The sequence below is a fragment of the Prionailurus viverrinus genome, chromosome E1 (assembly GCF_022837055.1).
Source record: "Prionailurus viverrinus isolate Anna chromosome E1, UM_Priviv_1.0, whole genome shotgun sequence".
In the NCBI taxonomy this organism is placed as follows: Eukaryota; Metazoa; Chordata; class Mammalia; order Carnivora; family Felidae; genus Prionailurus; species Prionailurus viverrinus.
The window spans coordinates 49,805,727-49,830,015 of record NC_062574.1 but is presented as its reverse complement, the minus strand read 5'-3'; the positions used below and the strand labels follow the sequence as shown (position 1 = coordinate 49,830,015).

General features: G+C 59.5%; 2 protein-coding genes across 6 annotated transcripts in view; both read left to right on the top strand.

Annotated features, from left to right (window-relative positions):
- USP36 (ubiquitin specific peptidase 36) overlaps positions 1-11,715 on the top strand; it is a 37,249-nt gene extending 25,534 nt beyond the window's left edge. The window contains exons 14-21 of one of the 5 annotated variants that reach the window (XM_047833664.1): positions 2,050-2,709; positions 3,332-3,459; positions 5,332-5,868; positions 6,311-6,522; positions 8,108-8,209; positions 8,672-8,787; positions 9,201-9,352; positions 9,653-11,715. In XM_047833664.1, the coding sequence (XP_047689620.1) occupies positions 2,050-2,709; positions 3,332-3,459; positions 5,332-5,868; positions 6,311-6,522; positions 8,108-8,209; positions 8,672-8,787; positions 9,201-9,332 (1,887 nt within the window). In that variant the 3' untranslated portion in view covers positions 9,333-9,352; positions 9,653-11,715. Of the gene's footprint in view, positions 1-2,049; positions 2,710-3,331; positions 3,460-5,310; positions 5,925-6,310; positions 6,523-8,107; positions 8,210-8,671; positions 8,788-9,200; positions 9,353-9,652 lie in introns of those variants that run through there. The other 4 variants (XM_047833663.1, XM_047833662.1, XM_047833665.1 and 1 more) reach the window with 4 other exon arrangements.
- Positions 11,716-22,447: 10,732 nt separating this feature from the next.
- CYTH1 (cytohesin 1) overlaps positions 22,448-24,289 on the top strand; it is an 80,308-nt gene continuing 78,466 nt past the window's right edge. Inside the window, exon 1 of the mRNA XM_047833692.1 lies at positions 22,448-22,579. Within this exon, the coding sequence (XP_047689648.1) occupies positions 22,558-22,579 (22 nt within the window). The 5' untranslated portion in view covers positions 22,448-22,557. The remainder of the gene's footprint in view (positions 22,580-24,289) is intronic.

Below are 24,289 nucleotides of genomic sequence, written 5' to 3'. Positions count from 1 at the left end.
CTCTCTTAAACTGGTCACGGGCTGACACTGGGTGAGGGGCGGAAGGGACAGCGAGGAGAAACCCTGAGCCAGCGAGCGAGTCAGGCCGTAGCTCCGCGTGCCCCTCAGACCAGCTGCCGCGCACAAGCGCGGTGACGGGCTCGCCAAGCGTGTCCTCGCCCCGACGCGTCCGGGAAGGCGTCGTCTTTGTCTCCACGACTTAATGTTGGAAATGTGAGCGGTTTCTAGCAATGTTAATCTCCTGCTTTTGATAATCCTGCTGTGATCAGGTTAAGAACACATCCGTGTTCTGAGGAATATACACGGCCCTTTTTAGGAGCGAGGGGACATCATGTCTAAAACGTATTGAGGTGCTTAGGAAAGGAAACGTCATACGTGTCCGTGTGCGCACGTACGGATACGCGGAGGGAGAGAGTGAGCGAGAGATCTAAGGTGGAAAAACGTTAGCAATTAGGAAATACCCTCCTTTTCAAGTTATTTTTGTGTAATATTTGAATTTTTCTACTGAAAACCAGTCGTACCGACCAAAGTAGCCCTGAGGGATTTCCTTACCGCCCGCAACACCGTCTGCCGTTGAGAAACAGATCGGTCCTTTCTGTCGACCGCTTCTGTGAACCTTCCCCTTCGGTCTGAAGATCAAATCCAAACGCAGGCTGCCGGGAGGTGGGGGCCCTTCGCGGTCTGCGGGGGTCTGGTCATTTTTGCAGATCTGTGTTTCCCTGCCAACACGTGAGAATTAGAAGCGTTGGGTTGACCTAGCAAAGAAAGGCCACGACCTGTGGCCCAGACCAGGAGTCGTAAGCCTCAGCTGTGCTCAGAAACACCGGAGGGAGGGGCGGGGTGTCGTTGCGGTCCTCAGCATCATGAAGATAACATTCCACACATACTGCAATTGACAAAGTCCTTTTCACTTTATTTTATTTTTTATTTTAGAGCACGACTAGGGGCGAGGGGCGGGGGGGAGGGAGAGAGCATCTTAAGCAGGCTTCGCGCTCAGCGTGGAGCGCGACACGGGGCTCGACCCCACAACCCTGGGATCATGACCTGATCCAAAATCAAGAGTCAGATGCTCAACCGAATGAGCCACCCAGGTGCCCCCAAAGCCATTTTATTTTAAATAACATTCTGTAGGTTACATAAATGTCAGTGCCCCATGTGAGAAGGACCCAGTAGCTCTTGCTGGTGAGAGTTTGGTAAACGCGTCGGCAGCGTGCCTCAGAATTCACAGAAGTGCTCCCGGCCTCGGAATTCCGTCCCGAAAACACGAGCACCGAGCAGTAAATAGGGAAAAGGTCTGGTCTTTTGGTGGTTCATTCGGCCAGCAGTTGTAAGCTCGGACTCCTAGACCTGAACCCGGCGGGCGGTGAGGCCGGCAGGCTGCAGACACCGGCCTCGCGGAGCATTTAAACCAGGGACGGCACGGACGCCGCTGCGAGGAGTCTGGAGGAGGAGTTGGGGTACCCGGAAGGGTACCCGGAACCCCGTGGCGCGGTTCGTTTCCGCGGCAGCGGGAGGCAGGGCAGCTTGGGTAAACTGTTCACCGAGGTGCTTGCTGGGCACACGGGAAGACCTTTACTGAGAGGAGTGACGGTGCTTCGGGAAGCGCGCAGGTGGGCCCGGACACCCCCCGTGCGGGCCAGAAGCCCTCGGGTGGCAGGGCGGCCGGGGGGGATGCCAGCGTGTCCATCTGTGCTGACGTTTAGCCGAGGGGTGCGGCTCGGGTACGTGTTTTTTTTTACTTTACGCTTTTTTGTATTTCTTGACTCCTGATGAAAACGTCCTGCTTTCGGTAAAGGTGACCATAAAGATCCCCACGTGTGCACGACTCACAAAATCCCACCACCGTTCAGAGAAGCAACAGTGTCCTTACCGTGTGTCCCCCCGGATAATCTGTCTTGAACTGCTTGGCAGGGACCCTGCCTACCTGCCTACCTCTGACGGTGCCTTGACCTCGCGGGGGGAGCCGCCGGCCCGCGCTCCCTCCCGGGTGTCACTGTGTCCCTTGCGCCCTCCCGGGTGTGACCGTGTCCCCTGCTTGCTCTCCTCCAGCGACTGGACCCCGCGACGCTGAGGAAGCTACAGGCCACCGAGGAGCTCGGCGTGCTTGTTTCCAGAAACGGCTCCGTGTTGGGTCTGAAGTCTCAGAATGGATATGTTCCTCCAAAGCCACCCTTGGGGTCCCCTTCCCCCCGACTCTCCAAAACACCCCCCAACACTCCGACCATTCTGGATGAGCCCGGAAAGAAAGTCAAGAAGCCGACTCCCCTGCACTTCGTGTCCCCGTCACGCAGAGCTTCTCAGGGGCTCCACGGTACCAGCACCGGGAGCGGCGGCAGGGGCGAGGGCCACAGGCCCGGCTCCTGGGACGGCAGGGCTGCTGCCCCCTCTACCTCACCCAGGCTCCCGGCCGGAGTGACTGCCAGCGGGCCCGCGGCGGGCAGCGAGCGTCCCGAGCCCGACAGGAGGGGTTCCGGTGGTCCCAGCCCGGAGCACTCCGCCAGCAGCGACCCCGCCAAGGCCCCCCCAACGCCCGAGAGCGGAGCCGCCCCCTCGGGTGATTCTCAGGGAACAAACCCCAGAGCGCTGCCGGGCGGAGAGGACTCCAAGGCGGCGAAGCCCAAGCCCCCCGTCCTGAGCACCACCGCCACTGAGCCCGCAAGCATCATGTCTCCTCCACCAGCCAAAAAACTGGCCCTTTCTGCCAAGAAGGTGGGTGTGTGAGGGTCTCACCGCAGGAAGTGTGTCTGTAGAGTTCAAAGAGCAGGTTTGGTGCTAGTCTCGGGGGTGGGGGTTGTGGTGGGGCCTTTGGCCCCCCGCTCGACCGGAGGAACAGAGTGGTTGTGGACACTCGCAGGGTGCACGGGGCCGTCCCGGGCGCGGGCGGGGGCCCGGGGGACGCTGGTGTGATAATACTGCGTGTGGCTGTCGGGGGTCGGGGCGAGGTGGCGGTCCCCCGGATCCGTCCGTAGGCAGGATCTCCCGCGGAAGCCTCGGGGAGGACGGGGCAGGCGCGGTGGGCGGACAGGACGCGGGCGGGCTGCGCCTCTGCGTGTAGCACGAAGCTCGAGGATGCGACTGTTGTGCTGAGACTTTTGCTTCAATTTCCTCCCTTTTCTCCTTTTTGTTTCTAACCAAAAACACTTCTGATTCTTCTTCTACCATTCCCCACCCCCACCTCCCTCTGTTTTGTCCCCTTCTGTCCCCTCATCCTTCTTTCTGGGCTCTTCCATTTTTACTTTTCGTTTATGTTTATTTTCATTTTTGTTTTCCCTCTTCACTCACGGCAACCTCTTTTAGACCACCAAGTTTTTATTTATGTCAATAACTGCAGGCCAGCACCCTGCGGAGGGCAGCCGGCAATGACCTCCGTCCACCCCTCTCACCATTGTCCGACCTCACCTACCCCAGGAAAACCACTCACCCGGTCGCCGCCTCCGCCTGGCCTGTCGGTGCCATCAGGTGAGCCGTGGGCGCGGGCCCTGCAGACCGGCTGCTCCTCCCCTGTGCTTAGCGTGTGCTTGGCTGGTGAAGACTCACCAGGTCTCCAGCCTTGCGGGATGGACGGTGTTGTGCAGCTGGACAGGTACAGGGCGTATCCCGCACCGACTTCTCCCTGTTTTCCCGGTTTCCATCTGGCAAAGGAGCCCTGGCCGGTCAGAGGCGGCCTGTTCTCTGCCACACTGATTTTTTTTTTTTTTTACTGGTCTTCGTTTTCCGTCTGTCTGCCGTGTCCCTGTGGTGACGGTGACGTGCCTGTGGTCCCTCCCCAGCCTCATGACGGGACCGCACAGGAGAAGAGGAAGGCGGGAGTCCCAGAAGGACCCTGCGTGGACTCATTTCTGTGAGCCCACCGAGGGGTGTCTTTTTGCCGCCGGTGTCGTTTTGTGCGTCCCCCCGGTGCCCCCCGAGCGGGCTCCCCGGGCCGTCTGGGCTCGCTGGCCTCCGGAGCTCCGGGCGGGCGTCCAGAGCGGGAGGTGTGGCTCTCTGGGGGGGTCTGTTCAGGCTCCGCGCCGACGCATCTCCCAGCCTGTTACACATGGGGTGCGGGTGTCCCTCAGGGTGTCGAGTGGTAGGAAGCGGAGTTGCCGATGTGCCCGGTCGCCCGGTGACCGGTGGGGCCTTTGGCGCCTGGGGAGGGAGGGAAGGAGGCAGCTGGGTGAGGCCGGGACATGGTGCTGGTAGTTTGGTGTTTGCCGTGGGCGCTGATGTGTCCTCCCCACCCCCCGGCCGCCCCGGGGATGGTGTGGTCAGCCACGTGTTCCCGCCAGCCAGCCTCGCCCGCCCTCGTGCTCGGGCTGGACCCAGCCCAGTGTTTTTGCAGCGGGTAGGTCCTTTAGACTCTTAAGGTATTTGCTGTGTGTTTCTTACTCTTTCTCTGACACGCAGCTTTTTCATGACGTTTGCCGGGGAGCGCGGTAAATGGCGTGGTAGTTCCCTTTGTCCAGGTGTCAGTCTGTTCCAGTTTAGGGAACAGCGTCCTGTTTGCTGCTGTGACCCTTCCCGGCAGGCTTTGTCATCACTCAGTCCCGAGTGAGAACAGTGAGGCCCACAGAGGTTAGCTGTCTTGGGACCCTGCCGCCGGCAGGAGGTGGACCAGAGAGTCCGGCGTGAGGGAGCCCCCGTTCCTGCCCCGTCCCCGTCTAGCTGCAGGGTCCGCTGTAGAGTCTGTTCCCCTGATTTCCCAGAGCCCCCCAAATTGGAGAGTCCCGGTACACGACCCCTAGGCCTGCACCGGCCCTCCTTGCGAGGCTGGCGTCCCGGGCATGAACATCGCGAGGCTCGTGGGGAGCTCAGCGAAGCTGCTTCTCCCAGCACACTCGTGTTGAAAATTAGCAACAGGAGGGGCGCCTGGGGGGCTCAGTCGGTTAAGCGGCCAGCTTTGGCTCAGGTCACGATCTCAACGGTTCGTGGGGTTGAGCCCCGCGTCGGGCTCTGTGCTGACCGCTCGGGGCCTGGAGCCTGCTTTGGATTCTGTGTCTCCCTCCTCTCTGGCCCTCCCCCGCTCACACGCTGTCTCTCTCTCTCTCCCAATAATAAGTAGACGTTAAAAAAAATTTTTTTTTAATTAATATCAAGAATTTGCAAAAATACTTCAAACCGTCTGGTGATAGGGACAAAGAGAGATGTTACGATTTTTATTAACTTTGACTTTCGGTGTATCTGCGTCTTCTCGTGAGTCTCTTTTCTCACTCGCTATGTATGACCAACGTACGGCTAAGGTTGACAGCGGGGAAAACCACCTGAAAGGGAAGGGGGCCGAGGGTGGGTGGGAAGGGCCCGGCTGTGCATCAGAGCAGCGTGTCCTCACAGGGCGCTCTCACCTGCTCCCAGACCATCCAGCCGTCCGAAGCTCCCCGTCGGCCCCTGCTCGTCACTGTCCAGTAGCCCCCAACCCCTCGGGACGTCAGACCCACAGAGCTGCTCCTCCGCCTCTGCTCCCCTGCCTCAGGTCAACGGGGGCTTCTGGGCCCCTCCACACCAGCTGCCGGAGGCCAGCAAGCCCCCCCGGAGCCTCTGTAAGAAGAGGAAGAGGAACCGGAGGGGAGAGACGCAGGGGCGGGGCTCAGAGACGTGCGCCTCGGCCGCAGCCCCTCCCGGGAAGAGGAGAAAGAAGAAGGGGAAACGCGCGGAGGCCGTGGACGCCTCCCCCCTGCAGGAGGGGCAGGTGCAGAGGCAGCACCGGGGCCTCGAGCGCAGGAAGGAGGGCCGGGCGGAGGTGCCCGCGGACCGCCTGGAGGAGGAGGGCGGACGGCAGCCAGAGAACGGCCAGCAAGCGGGGTGCCACGTGAGCGGCAGGAAGAGGAGGCGGGAGGGAGCCGAGGGCCTCGGCGCCGAAGACGGCCTCCCGCAGGACCCACCGTGGCACAGGTGAGCGCAGGGAGCCAGGCGGCCCCCCACCCCGCCAGCGACACGGTCCGACCCAGGTGGGTGTCATCTGCCAATACAGCGTGCCGACCAGGCTTCTAGGACGTGGCCGCGTCCTCAGGTGTCTCGCCGGGGCGGTGAGCGGGCGGCATTGTTCCAGAGCCGGCTGGCGTGGTGCGTGCCCCCAGGCGGCAGGCGCCGCGGCCGCGTCATCCGGCCTGTACGACTTGCCCGGGTCGGTTGCAGTTATGGGCTTTTCTCCCCGACCGTGGCCTCGGACAGCTAGCACGCTCTGTCCTGCTCACGTCGGGGGGTGGGGGGGGGCAGTTTCTCAGGGGGGGCTCTTCCGCACAGTTAGGCATCTGCCATCTGGGAGTTCCGGGGCGAGTGAACCCCCACTCTCACTCCCCGTTTGCTCAGAGCTGACTGTTGACTGACTTCCCAGCAGCTGTTCTCTCTTGGATGTCACCGAGTCAGAGGCCAGTGCAGCATCTCCAAGGAAGAAGAAAAAGAAAAGAAGGCAGCAGGAGTCACGGCAGGAAGTACAAGAGAACGAGCTCCCCGAAGCCTGCAGGGGCGAGACGCAGAGGGGCCCTGCCGTCCCTGGGAGCCAGCCCTCACCGGCCGTGAACGGCAGGCGGCCCGGGGACCGAGCAGGTGTGCACCCGCCGAGGAGGGGGAGCCGGGGGCTGGGCCCGGGGCCGCGCGGCTGTACATCCGGGAAGGGGACCGCAGGGGAAGGGGGCTGGGCACAGGCCTGCTGTATTCCAGAGGCAGGTGCGGTGCAGGGGGAGGGGCCAGGATGAAGACCTCTTACCTCTGCTCTGTCCCCGTGGGCAAGCCGCCTGCCCTGGGGGTCACTGCCTCCCCATCCGGACAAGCATTCGGCTGTGACTACTCCGGAGAAGCAGAGAGGTATACGCGTGTGCTTCTCCACGTTCTGGGAATACTGTGTTTTTCCCGATTCAGGGCTCTTCCTGCCTGAACTTCCCCGTCAGGATGAGTCCTGGGCCATCTAGCCTAGAGTTCCTCCGTGACTCTTGAACTTGGAGTGTCGGCCTGTGTTTACATTTGGCCTTTTCTGAAGATCACGTGGCCTCTTGCTGCCCGGGTGCCCAGTGTTTCGGCTGTCCCCAGGCCTTAAACGCCCGTGGCTCAGCACCTCCTCTGGCTTTTGTTTCCTTGTTCCCTCAGAGCTGGCCAGCCTCAGCTGGGTGCTCCTGACACAGCGTGTCCGCTAAGCGAAGGGTAGAGAAGGTCACCCCTGCTCGGGAAGGGACCCGGCAGGCGGCAGACTCCGTGAGATCTGCTGTGCCGCCTGGGGATCCAGTTACGTTCGTGCTTTTGGGGGCGAGCGGGCTGCTGGGGAGCGCTGTGTATTTGTCCAGCCCCTGAGAAGCGAATCTGGCTGGGCGTTGATTACCGTGGGAAGCGCTACCACGAGGCCGTGACGAATAAGGCGGCCAGCCTGTCGAGAAAACGTCCGCACGGAGGTGGCCACGGAGCAGCCTGGCCGCGGTCGTCAGACCCCGGCTTGCTGTGTCAGCACGTTGAGCACGTGGCGACGGTGCTCGGGCCACAGGGCCCACCGCCCGGCGCAGGTGCCCCCGCGGCCCCTCGTCTGTTTGCTTCCCATCCCGAATATCACAAGGCTGGGCTTCGTGGGCAAGGGCCTTCACGGCCGGGAGACGGGGAGAGCGTTGCGGTAGCTCAGCGGGACCACTGGCCCGGGCCGTGCTGTGGAGCAGGGCAGGAGGCTGGAGAGGGCAGCGGGCACCGGCCGAGGGGCACCGCGCTCGGGACACGAGCCCACAGTTCATGGGGTCACCGACAAAGTGGAGGCCAGGAGAGCAAGGTCCGCTTTGTGCTGAGGGAACGGAATCCGTTCTGGCAGCTGTAGGCAGAGGAGCTCGGGCAGAGGTTGGGACCAGGCAGACGTCGTTTCTAGAAGCCTGAGGAGGGTGGTCAGAGCCGTCAGTACCCAGGTGTCCGTGGTGACCTGGCCGTGCCGGGACGGGGCTGAGAGACCGCCTCCCCAGAAGCTGAGGTGATGCTGGTGCTTCGTGGTTCCCTCCGGTTCCGGCCCCTCATTTCTGGCCCCTTCCCTGGAGGAGGCGTCGGTTCCCACGGTGGGGCGCTGGGGTTTTGGTCTTTTCCGAGAGTCGGGGCGGTCGGTGGCCCGTCTGTGGAGAAGCAGTCGGGGCCCTTGTGAGAGGCAGACGTGGTGTTTGTCTGATTGTAGGGCAGGCACGGGCTCCTCGTGCGTCCTGGGTCCGAGACGGGGAGGCCGACGTGCTCCAGGAGCTGCTTGAGTATTCCTCAGATAAAGCCTACGGGAGGAGAGGTACCGGTTTTGAGCCCGGGCAGCGCAGAGGACTCAGATGGGCCCTGGGGTCGCGATCCTGGGGTGCGGGAATTGCTGGGCTCCAAAGATGAGCCGAGGAGTGTCCGTTCGGAACCGGTCCCTGGGGGCGGGGAGAGCAGACCCTGTGCCCCTGGGCGGCGCGGGCCGGGCCGGCACGGGTTGGAGGGAAACATCCTGCGCCTGAGACCTCTGGTAAACGAGGGCGCGGGTCTGAAAGGGACTAACTGCGGGCTGACGATGCAGAGCCAAGGACGTCGGCATGGAAGTCACGGAACCGCTGACTGTCCTGCTCGCTGCGGGCCCCTCTGCCCTCCCCCGTCCTTCTCTGCATGTCCGTTTCACCAGAGGGTGGCACTCGAACGTTTGAGTGTATCAGGAGTAGGCCCGTCCCTGTCTACACCGCGTTCTGGAAGCCGGTGCACAGAGGTGTCTGTTTTGCAGTGTTGACGTGGGACGGCGAGGTGTCGGCCGTCAGTCAGGACGCCATTCAGGACAGCAGATGGGCCCGCGCGGCCACGGTGATCGACGACTGGGACGAAGAGTTCGATCGAGGGAAGGTACGGGGTGTGCTCGTGGCCGGCGTGGCGGGGTGCTCGTGGTGGCCCCGCTGAGGCCTGGCTCAGGGAGGACTAGGCCCTTTGGGGCGGTTGGAAGTGGCAGTGGCCTCGTGAAGTCGTCCGGGACGGCGGGAGGTGGGCTGCTGGGCTCGATGCCGGCCTGGCCGCTCTGAACGTGGCGTGGCCACGGACAAGGCGTCTGTCCCCCGCTGCTTTGTTGCTTCCCCAGCAAGGTGGGGACAGTGGGGACGCCTCCCGCGGGCTACACGAAGAGAAAGCCTGTCGATTTGGTGGCATGTTGAGATCCGTGTGCCCCCTCCCCCCCCCCCCCCCGCAGTAAGCCTTCACGAGGGGCTGCGGGAATGGGACGAGCCCTTTTTGGGAATTGTGATGCCTGCGGTTTCTTGATGCAGGAAAAGAAAGTGAAAAAGTTCAAGAAAGAGAAGAAAAGAACCTTCAACGCCTTCCAGAAACTTCAGAGTAGACGGAACTTTTGGTCTGTGACTCACCCAGCTAAGGCTACCAGCCTCAGTTACCGCCGCTGAGTTTGCTGCTGTCGAGATGGGTCAGTGCGTGTGTGTGTGTGTGTGTGTGTGTGTGTGTGTGTGTGTGTGTGTGTGAGTAGCGGATGTCAGTGTGGGGTTCTGGGCTGTGTCTGGTGCATATGCGTGTGTGTGGTGAGGTGTGTGTTAAGAGTGGGGGTTGTGTGATGAGGTGTAAGGGTGGGGGGTGTGGTGCGTGTGCGCGGGACAGAGCTGGCTCCGTCTGATGTCACGTGCTGACCGGTGTGGACACGCCCTCTGGGACGTTGGCGGGAGTCCCAGGCTCTCCTTTCTCGTCAGGAGCAATGTCCTTTGCCCCACAGCCTCCAGAGACGAGGTGTCCTTCCTGGGTCCTGTCCGTCTGAGCTGAGAGCAGCCCCGCCGAGGACTTTGTGCCCCGTGGCCGCCAGGCCGGCACCGCGAGCCCGCCGCAGGAGGACGGCCCACGGAGGCCCTGGGCTTCTTTGGATCGGGACCTCTGGTGTCACGGCGCGAGCCGCACGGTGACGCGTAGAGCGGGTGGCAGCACGCCGGGCCGGCGGTGCGTGTGGTCCGCGGGGGGCGCGGGGGAGGACGGCGGCCGCACCCCTCCCAGCGCATCCTCGGGCGAGAGGACGAGACGTCCGTCCCTTGCTGCCGGCGGCCGGCGCCGCCGTCTGGTCCCGGCCTCCCCGTCTCTGCGGGGGGGAGGGCTCTGTCTATGCCTTACGTGTCCCCTCAGAGGGTAAGCCCGGGGCCGCCGCCCACCGCACTCCTCCCTTTTCTGGAATCGGGGGCGGCCCTTCCGGTGTATCGTCCCCCGCGAGAGACTCTAGGCCGGCTCCGGGGAGCAGGGGCCTCGAGACGATGTGCCGACACGCCTGCCTTTCCGGCTGTTTATTCCGAGGTGGCTTTGCCATTCCTTCCCCTGCAGCTGCAGCGACCCGCGGGTCTTTATCGAGGTGGTGGTCTTGGGGTAGAACCCTTTTCTTTTGCTACTTAATAGAAGACTTTCGTTTTGACCAGGTCTGTGGCTTCCATCAGCAATATGTTTCCTTCCCCCAGTACGCAATACCAGCTTTATTTGCTCAATTTTGTGAGTGCTTTTGAATTTAGATGATTGTATGATTCGAGATCACTTTTTTATCTTGCTCAAGCTGTGCCTGCGACTTGTAATTTAATAAATGTGGGAAACCCTCAGTCGAGGTGGCGTTTTCCGGAGAACAGACACGTGACCCAGTAGTAGAGGGCGTAGAGGTCAATCTTAGAGCGACTCCACGGAACACGTCTGCACGTCCTTTCCTCTTGGGAACGTCCGCGTGGAGGTGGACTGACGTCTGGTGTGGACCTGTCCGTCCTTCGCGGCCTGAGGCCCGCCGATGCCCTTGTCCGGCACCCCTGTGCCACACTCTTCCCGAGCCTTGCCGCTTGCTCTGGGGCCGGGGGGGGGGGGGGGGGGGGGGGGATCAGAAAAAGCGTTACGTGTGTCACAGAGGGAGGTACGTTAATTTTTTCACGGAGGTAGTTGTGTTTGGTTTTCCTCTCTGTTCTTCTGTTTCTCTTTGGAAAAGGTGGGAGAGTACTGCTACCCTGGCCCGCTGTGGGGCTGCTTCTGGTCCCAGCAGGAAGCTTGGGTGCTGTGTCACCTGTGCAGGGGCCCTTTGGTTTTTCAGAGGACGGAACCTTGTTCGTAGATGAAGGTTGCTCCCCACCCCACCCCACCCCAGTCCCCAGTGTTCTATGGCCTTGTCGTCTGCCCGTTTGTGGGGGGAAGACAAGGGCCTTTATGGGCAGGGCTTCCCCCCCACCCACCCACCCCATGCAGTGTTGACCTTCATTCTTATATGGCCCTATTTTTCTGGAACGTTCTATAGTTGAAAAGGGAAGTTCATTGTCTGCAACACAGAATTTGTCTCTTTTCTTGCTCCCTCTTCAGACCAGGCTCTTCCCTCATCCACTGTGTAATTATGAAACCTTTTTCTAGGAAAACATGCCCGTTGTGTCTTGGGCGGTGCTGAGCACTGGCCTGTCTACAGCATTCATCACTGTTCCGTAGGGGCAAGCCCTTTCCTCCCGCAGAAGGTCGTCAGCCACACTGGGAAGGGGAAAGGGTGAGCCCGGAAAGTCAGTCCAAACCCTAGGGGATGTGTAAATATATAAATATATATAAGTAACAAAAGCTTTTATATGACAGCAGTCACTTGGTTGACTTAGAACATGGGTTTAACTTAACTTTGTGTTTGCGGGGGAAGGGTCCCCCTCTCCCATTGGTCCCGTGTGGCCTCACTCACCTGCCTTTTCCCGGTGGGCTCAGCCCACTGCGTCCCGTGCGCCACGCCTCCGCTCCCGGGGCTGAGGCGCCCCAGACGTTGCCAAGATCCGGGTGCAATAAAACGAGTTTTTGTGAGCCCTGCCCGTGTCCTTGTTTTTCTGTTTTTCTCCCTTTGGTTTTGTCAGAGTTGCGTTCCAGCCCCCGGCACAGGTGAAGGCTTCCCCGTGGTGTGGTGCTGTAACCCGCCGGTACGTGGGAAAGCATAGAGCAGATCTTCGTTAAGGAAGAAGAGGAACCAAGGGGTTTATTCAAGTGTATTAGTAAATACGTTTATTGGAATTTAAGACAGAGGAGCCCTTTGAAGTAAGTGGCCCGCCAAGCCTCGTGGGTGATTTGCAGGGAGGACTGTGTTGAGGAAACTTGGAAACCGTAGCATCCCACTGAGGTTTGCTGCTGTTTGATATTTTTTTTTTTTTTTTTTGGTAACCGAATAACGTCTGGGTCTCTGCGGGGAAAGAGGAGAGAGAAATGATAGGTTTTATCGAACTGTGAGTTTTCTTCAGTCAGCAAGAGCAGCACAGGCCTCCGGTTTGGGATCCTCCCGGCTTGGCTGGTGCCCGGCGGAGAGCAGGTGCGGCCACGCGGGTCGCGCCCCTTGAGCCCCTCCTGACGCGGGCAGACGGGCCCAGCTGCTCCGGCCACACGCTGCGGGGCGTGGTGAGGAAGACTGGATGCCGGGGTCCACACAGGAGCTTAATTTGGGCTCATCTGCTGAGCGGGAGGAGCCGGGTCTGGAAGCTGGGGGAGGCCACCGGGGGCGGCAGGTCCCCGCACAGGTGACCGTGACCCTGATCGGGAGGTTACATTTGGCCAGAGCCCCACCTGTGAGCGGGAGACGGAAGTGAAGGCGGCCCTGGGCTGGAGGCAGGCTTCCGGCAGGTGGGTTCGCTTCCAGGTACTCCGCGAACACCACCGGGCAGGCCTGTTTCCGAGCCCCGCAGCTGCTTCCCTCTTCCTCCCCCTCAGTGTCTCCTCCGAGTTCCCACCCAAACATGCCCGTCATACCCGGGGCCTTTGCCACGTCACTAAGAGCAGATGAAGTGAGACCACAGCCGGACGCACACCCAACGGGGTGCCCGGTGGGGTGGGAGAGTTTGGGGCGGCTGATGGCAGCCCAGAATCCCGGCTGGCGAAGCCCAGCTCATGTCTGTAGTTCGTGAATCGGGCTGGGCGGCGGTAGGCTGGGGGTCCACTTCAGCTCCAGGGCCCGGCGGGCATAGGGGCAGGACCACCTCCTCGTCACTGTCACTTTTCCAAACTGTAGGGGTGCCGGCCGTACGTGTAAAGGTGAACAGAGAGCTAAATCTCTCAGGTGGCCCGTGGTCTCTAGGGCAGGGACCGGCGGCTCTGGGTGGGAACCACGAGGATGTCTGTCCACAAAGCGTGGGGTATGTTTTGGTGGATGATGTCGGCATGAGCCACGTCGTGCGGGCGTCTGCGTGTGGGGAGTTCCCGTGAGCTCCTGCTCTACTTGAGACGAGAGTTTGCAAGGTCTGGTTGGCGCCGTGGACTCTGGAGTCTGCTGGGGGTGGAGGGAAGACAGGTGAGGACGACCCGTCCGCTCGCCGGCCAACAGTTGCCCCAGGACGGCATCGGAGGCGGCAGTGGAGAGGGGGAGCTGGCATCCAGGAGCGGAAGGTTCCGGGTGGGGGTAGGACAGCTCCTGGCCTGGGTGGGCAGTTGAGTGGCAGAACCAGTGTTCCAGGGAGGCCAGTGGGTGACAGATTCCCCGCAGTGATGCAGTCACGCCCGAGGAATGCGCACGTTCTGGGAACAGGAACCTCGGGAGGGTCACAGGGGTGAGGTGTAGGTGAGCTGTGGGCTCCGAATGTTGGGGTTCAGAAAAGCCCAGGCGTTTGGCCACTGCCCCCACCCCCTGACCCCACTGACCCACGCGGGGGACCCGCTGGGGTCACCATAGCAGTGACCATGCCCTCTGGTCCAGAGAGGGGCCCGAGGGCCAATCCCTGCCCTGAGTATCGGGGGCGCGGATGGCCTCCGTGCAGACAGGACACAGCAGGGGAGAAGGAGCCCCTCGGGCGGCTGTGAAGACGCCTGGTTCTTGGTAGGTGCTCAGCAGCGTGGTTCTCCCCCGGCCCCTCCCTTTGGCCACACGCGTGCCCCGCCCCTTCCTCCCCCACCTCGGCGCGTCTGGACCAGCTGGTGCCCGTCTTTATGAGGCTCTGCCAGCCCCTCGGTGGTTTTCCCAAACGCCGTTGCTCCCTTCCCGCCTCTGTGCCACTCACTCTTGGCGAATGCTTTCCGATCCCGCTACAGGAACCCCCTCCTGCTCCGAAGCAGAAGAACAAACCACGAGGAACCACCTGCCCCCCATCCTCCTCTGCTCCTGTTGGTTCCAACACTCGTGGGCAGCAGAGTCAGCTGGGCGGGCTATTCCAGGCCAGTGTGAATGAAACTGGAACCGGGGAGCGAGGCTTGGGCATCGGCATTTAAGACCCCTCTGCCTGCACGCTACTGGGCGGCCAGTGCCGAGAAGCGCTTATCCTGGTCCCAAGCGAGCCTCAAATGTGAGCGCGCGTCAGAATCACCAGGGGGTCGTTGCTGGGCCCCATCCCCCGACAGTCTGATCCAGCAGGCAGGGGCAGGGAGGGGGCTGAGAGCGCGCATCTCGAACGCTCCCAGGGGGTGCTGGATACGATCCAGTGGTTCTATGGAGTGGCCGGCACGAGGGGGAGTTTGGGAAGGAAGTCGGGTGCGTAGACGGAAGACGGGAAGACTTAGGCTTGACCCGTGGGGACCGCCACAGACCACAGACAGCAGAAGATGCGCCCCCTTCCCTCCGTAGGGCTGGTACCCTGCCCTTGCTCTGGAGGCCAGCCTCTTCCACCCTCTGGGGGTCCGTCTGCCTCCTCCTCTCATGACCTGTTCACTTGTCTGCCACCCTAAAACCCCTTGTCTCTGTGTCCGCCCCAGCCACCGTCTCCCCCAGCCAAGCCCCAGCTTGGTCTCCGCTCCTTCCTCGAGGTCCTCAGCGTGCTGCTGTCATTACTCCACTCAGCAGCCCCATCCCCAATGTGATGGGCATTTGCCACAAGCCCTTTTCCGTATTTGACACTGTTCACTGCCCCCCGCCAAGAGTTCTTTTTCTTTTATTTTTTATCCTTGTTTTATTTTAGTGCAAGCAGGGGAGGGGTAGCAAGGGGGAGATAGGATCTGAAGCAGGCTCTGTGTGGACAGCAGTGAGCCTGACGCGGGGCTCGAGCCCACGAACCGTGAGATCACGGTCTGAGCCAAAGCCGGACGCTCAACCGACTGAGCCACCCAGGCGCCCCTTTTTCTGTCCTTTAAATGTTAAAGCTGTTGCGTTAAATGGAGCCAGAATCCGTCAGCTCCGATCAATACATCTCCCTGCCCGATCAATGTAATCCTGCTGAACGTCTTTTTCTGGATGCCCTTCTGGCGAGTTCTTGGCCCGTCTTTTGTTTGCCTCCTCTTAGCGGGTCCTGCTCCTCCCGGGCCCCTCCGTGGCTGGGGGCTCACCCCCTACCCCGTTGCCACATCCGGAAACGTGGCCACCCCCCTGCACACCTCCCTCCCGTCACCCCCACACACTCCAGCAACGGAAGTCTCATCTCCCCAACGTCCCGTCACCGCCACCCGTCTCTAAGCTTGAATCCCCATTTTTGTCCTGACCCCCCCCCAAGAATCAAACCAGCTCGACCTCCCGTGGGCCTGCTTCCTGCTCTGGTCTCCTGGCCCCCAGGACGATCTTTCAGGACAGGAAACCCTAGGCAATCGCCCCCTACAGAGGTTTCCCACACCTCTGGGCTAATCCCTAACGCTGACTGCACCTGCACGGCCTCGGGGCAGCCGTCTGTCAAGGCCTCGAAAACGCGGGGGCCCAGGGCTGGGCGGGCGTGCTTCCTCCAACACAGTCTCCGCCTGGCTCTCCTCCAGGAGCAGCTGCTGCTGGGAAAAGAGTCAGGTCAGGTCGGGTCCCAGGGTCATGGGATCAAGCCCCGCGTCAGGCTCTGCACTGAGCGTGGAGCCTCCTTGGGATTCTCTCTCTCTCTCTCTCTCTCTCTCTCTCTCTCTCTCTCTCTGCCCCTCCCCTGCTGGTGCAGGTGCTCGCTCGCTGGCTCTCTGTCTAAAAACTAAAATCATCAAAAAGAAGTGATCTGTGTTTATTTTTTTTAACACACCTCTTCCTCCTCTTTCACGCTGATCATCCCGTTTCCTGTCTTACGAGGCCACAGTCACCCACAGTCACGTGCTTCCGGTGACCAGCAGTCACTGGCCAGAGCAGGGCCCCGGAAATCTTTGGCAGGGGAGTGCACTGGAAAAGCCGCTTGAGGAAGTGTCACTCGTGACCGCGCATGTAGCCCGTGCTCGGAAAACGGGCCGCCCACCCTCCACCCACATCACTGGCTTCAAATGCCGCTCCTTTTTGACGTGGCAGCTTCCTGAGCCCAAGCCCCTGTGCGGCCCCCTTTGCTTTGTTCTGTTTCACAAGCGAAATCATCGGGGCAAAGTCTGGCGGGACCTGGAGCCCCCTCCCCCCCCCCTTGGAAGTGAGAGCCTGAATCGCGTGGCACGTGGCCAGCTGTCTTCTGGGCGGCACGGGAACAGTTGGTGACAGCTGGATACAATCAAGTTCCATTACAAACAGATTTTAAGTGCCATTCACACAGAAGAAATTGCGAGCTTTAGCAAAATAAAATCTGGGGGTTTTCAAAGCAAGACAATGCCCCAATCTCGGCCCGCACGAGCGATCTGGTCTGTGGTCTCTTACGTGTGCGAAGCACCCTTTCCTCCCCAGCGCCCCGCCTGCCGGGAGAGCGGAACCAGAGAGCCAGGGAAGAACCCCTCTCAGGCCCCTGCCCGGTCCCCTGTTTATGGAGGACGCCGGGTCGAATGCCTTTCTCAACACCGTTCCTGCTCGCGTGTATCGGCTTTTCTAGAAGAGCCCCTGCCTGCCTTCCACTCTGGCCTCAGGTGGACACGAGATCATGACCTGAAACCGAAGTCAGATGTTCAACTGACCGAGCCACCGATGCGGCCCTAAAAGTTCTATCTTAAAACTTTAACAGAGGTATAGGGGCGCCTGGGGGGCTCAGTTGAATGTCTGACTTTAGCTCAGGTCGTGATCTCATGGTTCATAAGTTCGAGCCCCACATCAGGTTCTGCATTGACAGTGTGGAGTCTGCTTGGGATTCTCTCCCTCTCTCTCTCTGTCCCTCTCCCTCTCTAAATTAATTAATTAATTAAATTACTATAAATAAATAAATAAATAGGAGCACCTGGGTGGCTCAGTTGGTTGGGCGACTGACTTCAGCTCAGGTCATGATCTCGCCGTTCATGAGTTCGAGCCCCATGTGGGGCTCTGTGCTGACAGCTCAGAGCCTGGAGCCTGCTTCGGATTCTATGTCTCCCTCTCTCTATGCCCCTCCCCTGCTCTCTCTCTCTCTCTCTCTCTCTCTCTCTCTCTCTCTCAAAAAGAAACATTAAAAAAGTTGTTTTCAATAAAACATAAAATAGGTACATATTTGGCCTTTGGTATATATGATGTATAATTTAAAAGCTCTATATGTCCCAGGCCTACCATAACAAAGCCCCACAAATTGGAGGGCTTGAAACAACAGAAATTTATGCCCTCTCACCATATGCTTCTGGACACCTGAAACCTGCAGAAAGTGTGGGCTGAGCTGCACTCCTTCTGACGCCCCCAGTGGCTCTTGGTCTGTGGTCACAACCCTCCAGTCTGCCTCCTCTGGGTGTGTCTGTGCCCTAATCTCCTTTTCTTAGAAAGTCACCAGTCATTGGATTAGGGCCACTCTAATGACTCCGTTTTAACTTGATTCCATCTGCAAAGAACCTATTTGCAAACAAGATCACAATTCACCGGTGTTGGGGGCTAGGGTTTCAAGGTTCCTTTCTGGGGGCCCCAGTCCAACCCCTAACAGTATGGAAGGATGTGTAATGAAGTCTCTCCTACTCCTCCTGTCTGTCTCTGGCAGGAGCTCTCCGAGAGGCAGGCATGGCCCGGACACTCCGTGCGGGTAGGGCTTTCCTGCCACTCTCTCCGTGGCTGTGTCCCCAGCACCTTGAACAGTGCCTGGTACGGTGTCGGCCCCCAACACACATTTGTCGGGTGGCTGAACATACGAGTATAAACGTCTACTACGTGTGTAAATATTTTTATTACAAATGGAAATATACGCTCCGGTTCTGTCCCTGCTTTTTTCACTGCCTACAGCTTGGGAATCCTCTCACGCTGGTGAATACGGAAACCGGCCTCGATCTCTTTAAAGCCTGTGAACGGTCCTTTGTAACGAAAGCACCGTAACACATTAACCTGCCCCCTGTTGAACACAGATTGCTTCTGAAGAAGTTTGAATCACCACAGTGTAAGCACAAGAAAAATTATTAGGATTATTTTTTGCTTAAAACCTTCCTTCATAATTCTGATTTTTAAAAAAATGTTTTGAATGTTTATTTTTGAGAGAGAAAGAGACAGCATGAGCAGGGGAGGGGCAGAGAGAGAGGGAGACACAGAATCCGGATCAAGCTCCATCCAGGCTCTGAGCTGTCAGCACGGAGCCCGAGATGGGGCTCGAACCCACAAGCCTTGAGATTACGACCTGAGCTGAAACCAAGAGTGGGACATCTAACCAACTGAGCCACCCAGATTCCCCCGATTTAAAAAGTTGTTCGTGGCATCCGACTCTTGGTTTCAGCTCAGGTTCTAATCTCACCGTCTGTGGGTTCGAGCCCCACCCTGGGCTCTGCACTGACAACACAGAGCCTCCTTAGGATTCTGTCTCTCCCTCTCTCTCTGCCCCTTCCCTACTTGTGCTGTCTCTGTCTCTCTCTAAATAAATACACTTTAAAAAATAACATTAACATAAAAAACCTTTTATGGACCAACCACAGGGAAAAGGCATATATTCCAGGTTGTCTGAAGAAACAGCAATGCAGGACGGAGGCCTGGGTTACAACGGGCGGACTGGGGGGAGTCCCAGGTCCTCCGTGGAGTCCCGTGTCTCCCAGCTCTCCCTGCCTCCAGCTCTCTCCCCTCCAGGGGCTGAGGACACAAGCAGCTAGCGAAGCCGGCCTGGTGTCTCCCACCCTGCACCGCGGCCTCTGTGAGCCTCAGTTTCCAAATCTGTGGTTCAGGGAACACATCGAAGCAATCCCTGTGAGTCACAAACGTGATCTAATGGAGCGTCTTTGCCAGTGACTTTGAGTCAGAAATACATGCCGCATCCTTGCACGCCTTCACACCCGACCGAAACAAGCACTCACTATCTTTATTACGTGTGACAGATGCGGATTTTGGATTTTAGTCCATTTTCATCTAACGATGATCGGTTCCTCCGCCGTCGAGAGTTGGGACCTGCTATTTGACAGCCCCTGCTGGAACAAAACCTTGTCAGGTAAACGAACTTGTACACAGTCAAGTGCCATGCTAATTGCAATGATTCGCATTCACACCAGTACCCCTCATTATCCTAACGGGCTAACATTTGGGAGTTGGGACCACGACCGATTTCCGTGTGGAGAGTGAGAATTAACCTGTCATCTGAATGGCTTTTCTTCCCGAGGTTTGGTCACCGAGCAAGAGTTCAGGTGGCAAGGGACCCCCGTATCGTACCGTTAAGGGAAGAAAGCCAGCTCGGGAATGCCTTGAATCTCCTGGTGACTCTGGCCTAGAGAGTGGCAGGGAGAAGACAGAGGGGACGGATGTCAGCGAGAGTCTTGGTGCTCCGCTAGGGTGAAAAGAGATCACCAGGTCAAAGCCAGTCGATGGAGCATCGGAGCCCAGGCCAACACAAACAACACGCAGCCAAATCACTGAGCACACACCCCCAAAGGACATGGTCACGCCGGGGCCCAAATAGGACTCCCTGCTGTAAAGTCCCCTCTATAAACTAGTCCATCTGGCGAAATCAGTCAAGACGAAACTCATGAATCCACCAGAATCAACCTTTTAGGAGAAAGAGAACATAATCTATTCAAGAGAAGTGTCTAATTTCTGGAATCATTTGAAAGAAACACTTGGGGGGCAGGGTGTGCCTAAAGAAATGGAGACACTAAGGTTCCCCACCAAAGGCTGGGTTGGTCCGCTCGTGAAATTAAGAGGGATGTTCGGGAAGGAGCCATTCTCTTAGAAGAGTGGGCCAGAGCTATAGCCCCGCCCCCCAGATAGGATGTAAAGATTAGGGTTCTTTAGGCTGTTATCTTGAAATCCGTCTCCTCTAACAGAAGTGACGTCAGCCAGCCGTGTAGAAGTTGAGCGGAAGACAGGGACAGACCTGTCCCTTCAGAGCTCAGTTCTGGGCAGAATGCATGTTTACAGGCAGAGGCTGCATTTTGTGGGCAGGAAAGGGTCTGGAGGGTTGAGGGGCTTGCCCAGGTCACAGGGCTAATCAGAAGCAGATCTGACATAAAAGCACCAAGTTTCCTCATTCATTCTTTCTTTCTTTTCCCTCAAGGGGAAATTACTTTTCTTTGTTGCCTAGAACAATTGAGAAGTCCTGGGAGGCATACTTGAGGGTTGGCCAGTAATGAAATAGGCTGCCGGGAGGGGTCACACTTCCCCCACCCCCGCCCCCACCATGGAGATATTCCAAGAGAGGTTCATGAGCATTCAGGAACTTGGCCAAGGCCGAGCTCTCCTCCAGCAGCCCCAGGTGTAGCGCACTGTGTTGGGTGTCCAATGATCTGTAAACCAGGAGGGGCTTGGACCAGCCAGAGTGACCGAGTGATCCTGAAGTCCCTGAGGGTCCTGTAATTTTTATGGCTAGCACTAAACCAAGAAAGATCCCGTGCATCTGGGAGTGGCTAGAAAAGTAGCATTTTTTTCCTTTATTTTTCTAAATTAACAACGATGAAGATACATTCACACGGTGTAAAAAGACCAGACGGCACAGAAAGACCGTGACAAAGTATAGAATGAAACGTAGGTCACGGGGCCCCTGGGTGGCTCAGGCAGTTTAGCCTCGAACTCTTGGCTTCGGCACCGGTCATGATCTCACGGTTCGCGAGTTCTAGCCCCACGTGGAGCTCTGTGCTGACAGTGCAGAGCCTGCTTGGGATTCTGTCTCTCCCTCTCTCTGCCCCTCCCCTGCTTGCGAGCTCTCTCTCGCGCTCTCTCTCTCTCAAAATAAGTAAATAAACTTAAAAATGAAAGAAGGATGAAAAAGTCTCAACCTTTCTCCCAGTTTATTCCTTTTAACTTCTTTTGTGGAGCCTTCCAGAAAAATCGTTTTGCACAGAACAACACGTATATTTACATGCAGCATTTGTATCTACCCGTGAGTGTTTCAAAGTGGACAAGGGAGGGCACCGGGGATTAAAAAACACTGAAACTGTCCATAGAAGTTGTGAGCTATCAGTGTAGACAAGCTGGCACTCTCAGGAAGGAACGGTTCCAGCAGGAAAGTCAGCCAGGACGGGGTTGCACTGGGGACAGGACAGCCCACAGGAAGAGTTATCTTCACCTCCCTCTTGTGACTTGTCTAAACCCCCAGAGGTCCGTGGATGTCCACGGAGGTCCTGAGGTAGTGCATGGTGTTTGGGTGAGGAGTCCTGAGTTCTGGGGCTGTCATTCCACAGCCCTGAGATTTTCCTCTTTGTCACAGAGAAACGGCCTTCGTGTCTCACTTGATCCCTTCTTGTATTCTTTTGCTGTCTTGTGAGCAATTATCATAAAGGGTCGGGTAGGAACGCAGTAAGGGGGGGGGGTTTAGCATGGTAATGTTGGGAGATGTCTGGGAGAGGGGCCACTGCCTGGTCCTTGCCTCAGCCCTGTGTGTGCCCTGGACCTCCTAGGGCTTCAGTTTCTTTGTCTGCGAGATCTCAGGACAAACTGTTCTCCAAGGGTCTTTCCAGTTCATTCTTCCATCCCCTCACTGGTTAATGCAAGCAGATACCTGTTAAGGAGCCCAGCACCCTGATAGCAGAGGTCCCCAACTTTCAGGTGCAGAGCTTCCCTGCCCCAGCACAGCAAAGGGAAGGGGACTGGTTAAGCCTGGTGCGGGCAAATAAAACACGTAGGGAACAGTCTAGAAACGTGTGGATTTACAGATGCAAGAATCAGGAGCACGAAAATCCTGAAATGCTGGGGGGTGAGGTGCGTCCCTTTGAAACCTGATCCAGGAAAATTCAAAGGACTAATAAAAGCATGTATGAAAGCAGTGAAGTCATGGCACGCATGGGGCTAAGGTTTGGACCACAGAAATCAATGAATTCAAATGCCCTGCAGCCTCTGGCCAAGGACACGGCCCTCCCTGGCAAGCTTTGGCGGGCATGACCTTCGGGGCTGACGTCAACGAGGACCACCCTTCCCTTCGGTGGCCGGACGCGACCTTGGGCGTGTGGGCGGCCGCCCGCCGGCTGTGGGCTGGGCACGCCGCGCCGCCCTTGCGAAACCCGAAACAGGCGGGGCCCGCGGAGGCGGCCGGGCGGGGCTTCGGGACCAGGGGGCGGGGCCCGGGCGTGCGCGCGTGCGCAGGCGCGGGTCTGGAGTTGGCGGCGTGCCCGGGGGTGCGCGCGCGCGCGTGTGGGTGTGTGGGCGGCGGGCGGGGTCTCGGGGGGGGGGCGGGGTCCGGGGGCCGCGCGTGCGCAGGTGCGGGCCTGGAGTTGGCCGTGTGCGGAGCGGGGAGGGGAGGGAGGATGCGCGCGCGCGTGGGCGGCGGGCGGGGTCTCGGGCTCGGGGGGCGGGCCCCGGGCGGGCGCGCGTGCGCAGGCGCGTGCGGGCGGCGGCCGCGTGCCGGGGCGCGCGCGGGTGGCGGGCGGGGCCCCCCGCGGGAGTCGAGGGGCCGGCGGCGGCGGCGGCGGCGGCTGCGCGGGCCGGGGGCGGGGCTCTGGGCCGGGCCGAGGCGCACCGGGCCAGGCGCGGCGGGACGTGAGAGGCGAGCGGCGGGGTCCGGCGCGCAGCCCGGCGCCGGCACCATGGAGGAGGACGACAGCTACGGTCAGTACGGCCCGCGGCGCGGCCGGGCAAGCGCCCCCTCCCGCGCTTCCTGCCGGGTCCGCCCGGCGCCTCCGGCTGCTCGGGCGGCTGGCGCTTCGCGGCGACGGCGGTGCGGGACTGGAGCCCAGGGGTCGGCGGTGTTCGGGGACCGGAGGCCGGGGTCGCGCGGTGTCTCCTGCGGGGGCCGCGTCCCCCTAGTTTCGGGCCTCTGTGGGGTCCGCAAGTTGTGTGCCGGGTCCGCGTCTTTGTTCGCGGGCGAGGAGCACACATGGGCGGCCACGGAGCGCACAGGCTTCCCCGGGGCGCTGCTGCGGGCGGGCTGCGGGGAGCGGGCGCCGTCGGGCGGGCTCCGGCCCCTCTGCCGGCCCCCGGCCCCCCGCGAGCTGTGCCAGCCCCCCGCGAAGCCCGGCCGCGCTTCGGGAACACCCAAGTTTGCGCTCCCGCGGGTGCGCGGGGACAGATCGCCCTGCACGGCGTCCCACTTGACAGTTCCCACATTGCCCTCCTGCGACCCTTACCACCCCCCGGCCCCCCGAACCGCTGGTGGCCGGGAGCCGGCGCATTCCCCCCTCAAAACAGCCTGAAACTGCGGGGCTCGCCGCAGGTTCCTTGGGAATTGAGTAACATTGTATTCGGGAGGAATTTCGGAAAGAACTGGCAACTAGGAAGAGGGGCGAACTTGGGTGGTTTTGGTAGCCGCGCAGGAGGCAGCCCCATTTACAGCGCTTGTGCGGCTCGCTGGAGCCGGTCCGGGGGCAGTCGCGGAGGCAGGTCTGGTGTCTTGTGTTTATTTACAAGTAAGGCGTTGTGGAGCTGTTGGCTGCGGAAGAGGGGGGCCTGTGACCCGCAACTTGACCCCGAGCCGCGCGCCGGGGAATGTGCAGCTGCTCTCTAGACCCACTGGCAGCTCAAGTCCGGAGCGCGTTGGGGATGGCGACCGTCAGACGTCCCCGAGTTACCTTCCAAAGAGAAGCCTTCTGTGCGCTCCTTTTTGTGATGGGGGGGGGGGGGGGATCACCCACTGGCTGGCCTCAGAGGATCTTTCCACCCCTCCTGCCTCCTCTTTTCTGCACATGAGAAGCTTCGCCTGCTGCTATTTTCTCTTCCTTCTCTTGCCATTGAATCTGCGTGGGACCCCGGGGTTCTGCCAGGCTTTCTTCTTGCCCTCTGCTAGTGTTCTGACCCGCCAAGCGGGGCAGGAAGCTGTCGGTCTGGTTGCTTTTAATGCAGCGACTGCTTTGCCAACGGGCATGCGGTGAATTTGTGCTTGGAAGGGGTAAATGGAAGCGGGCGGATTGGTGTCCTGGGGCAGCTGTACCGGATTAGCACAAACTCGATGGCTCGGAACAACATAAATTTATGCTCGTGTCGTTTTGGAGGTCACGAGCCCACATTTGGGTCTCGCTGGGCTGCCGTCAAGGTGTTTGCAGGACTGTGTTCCATTCTGGGGGGCTCTAGGGGAGTATCCATTTCCTTCTTCAGCTTCTGGAGGCCACCTTAATTCCTTGCGGGGTGGGGGGGGGGGCGCCTTTCATCTTCAGAGCCAGCAGGTAGCCTCTTCTCGTTCCTCTCTGACCTCTGCCCCTTCTTATCAGGACCCTTGTGATTACATTGGACCCACCGGGACGGTCCAGCTTAGCAGGGGTACTCCGCAGGGGTAATCCCACGTTTGCCACCTAGGGTAACACAGTCATCAGTTTTGGTGATTAG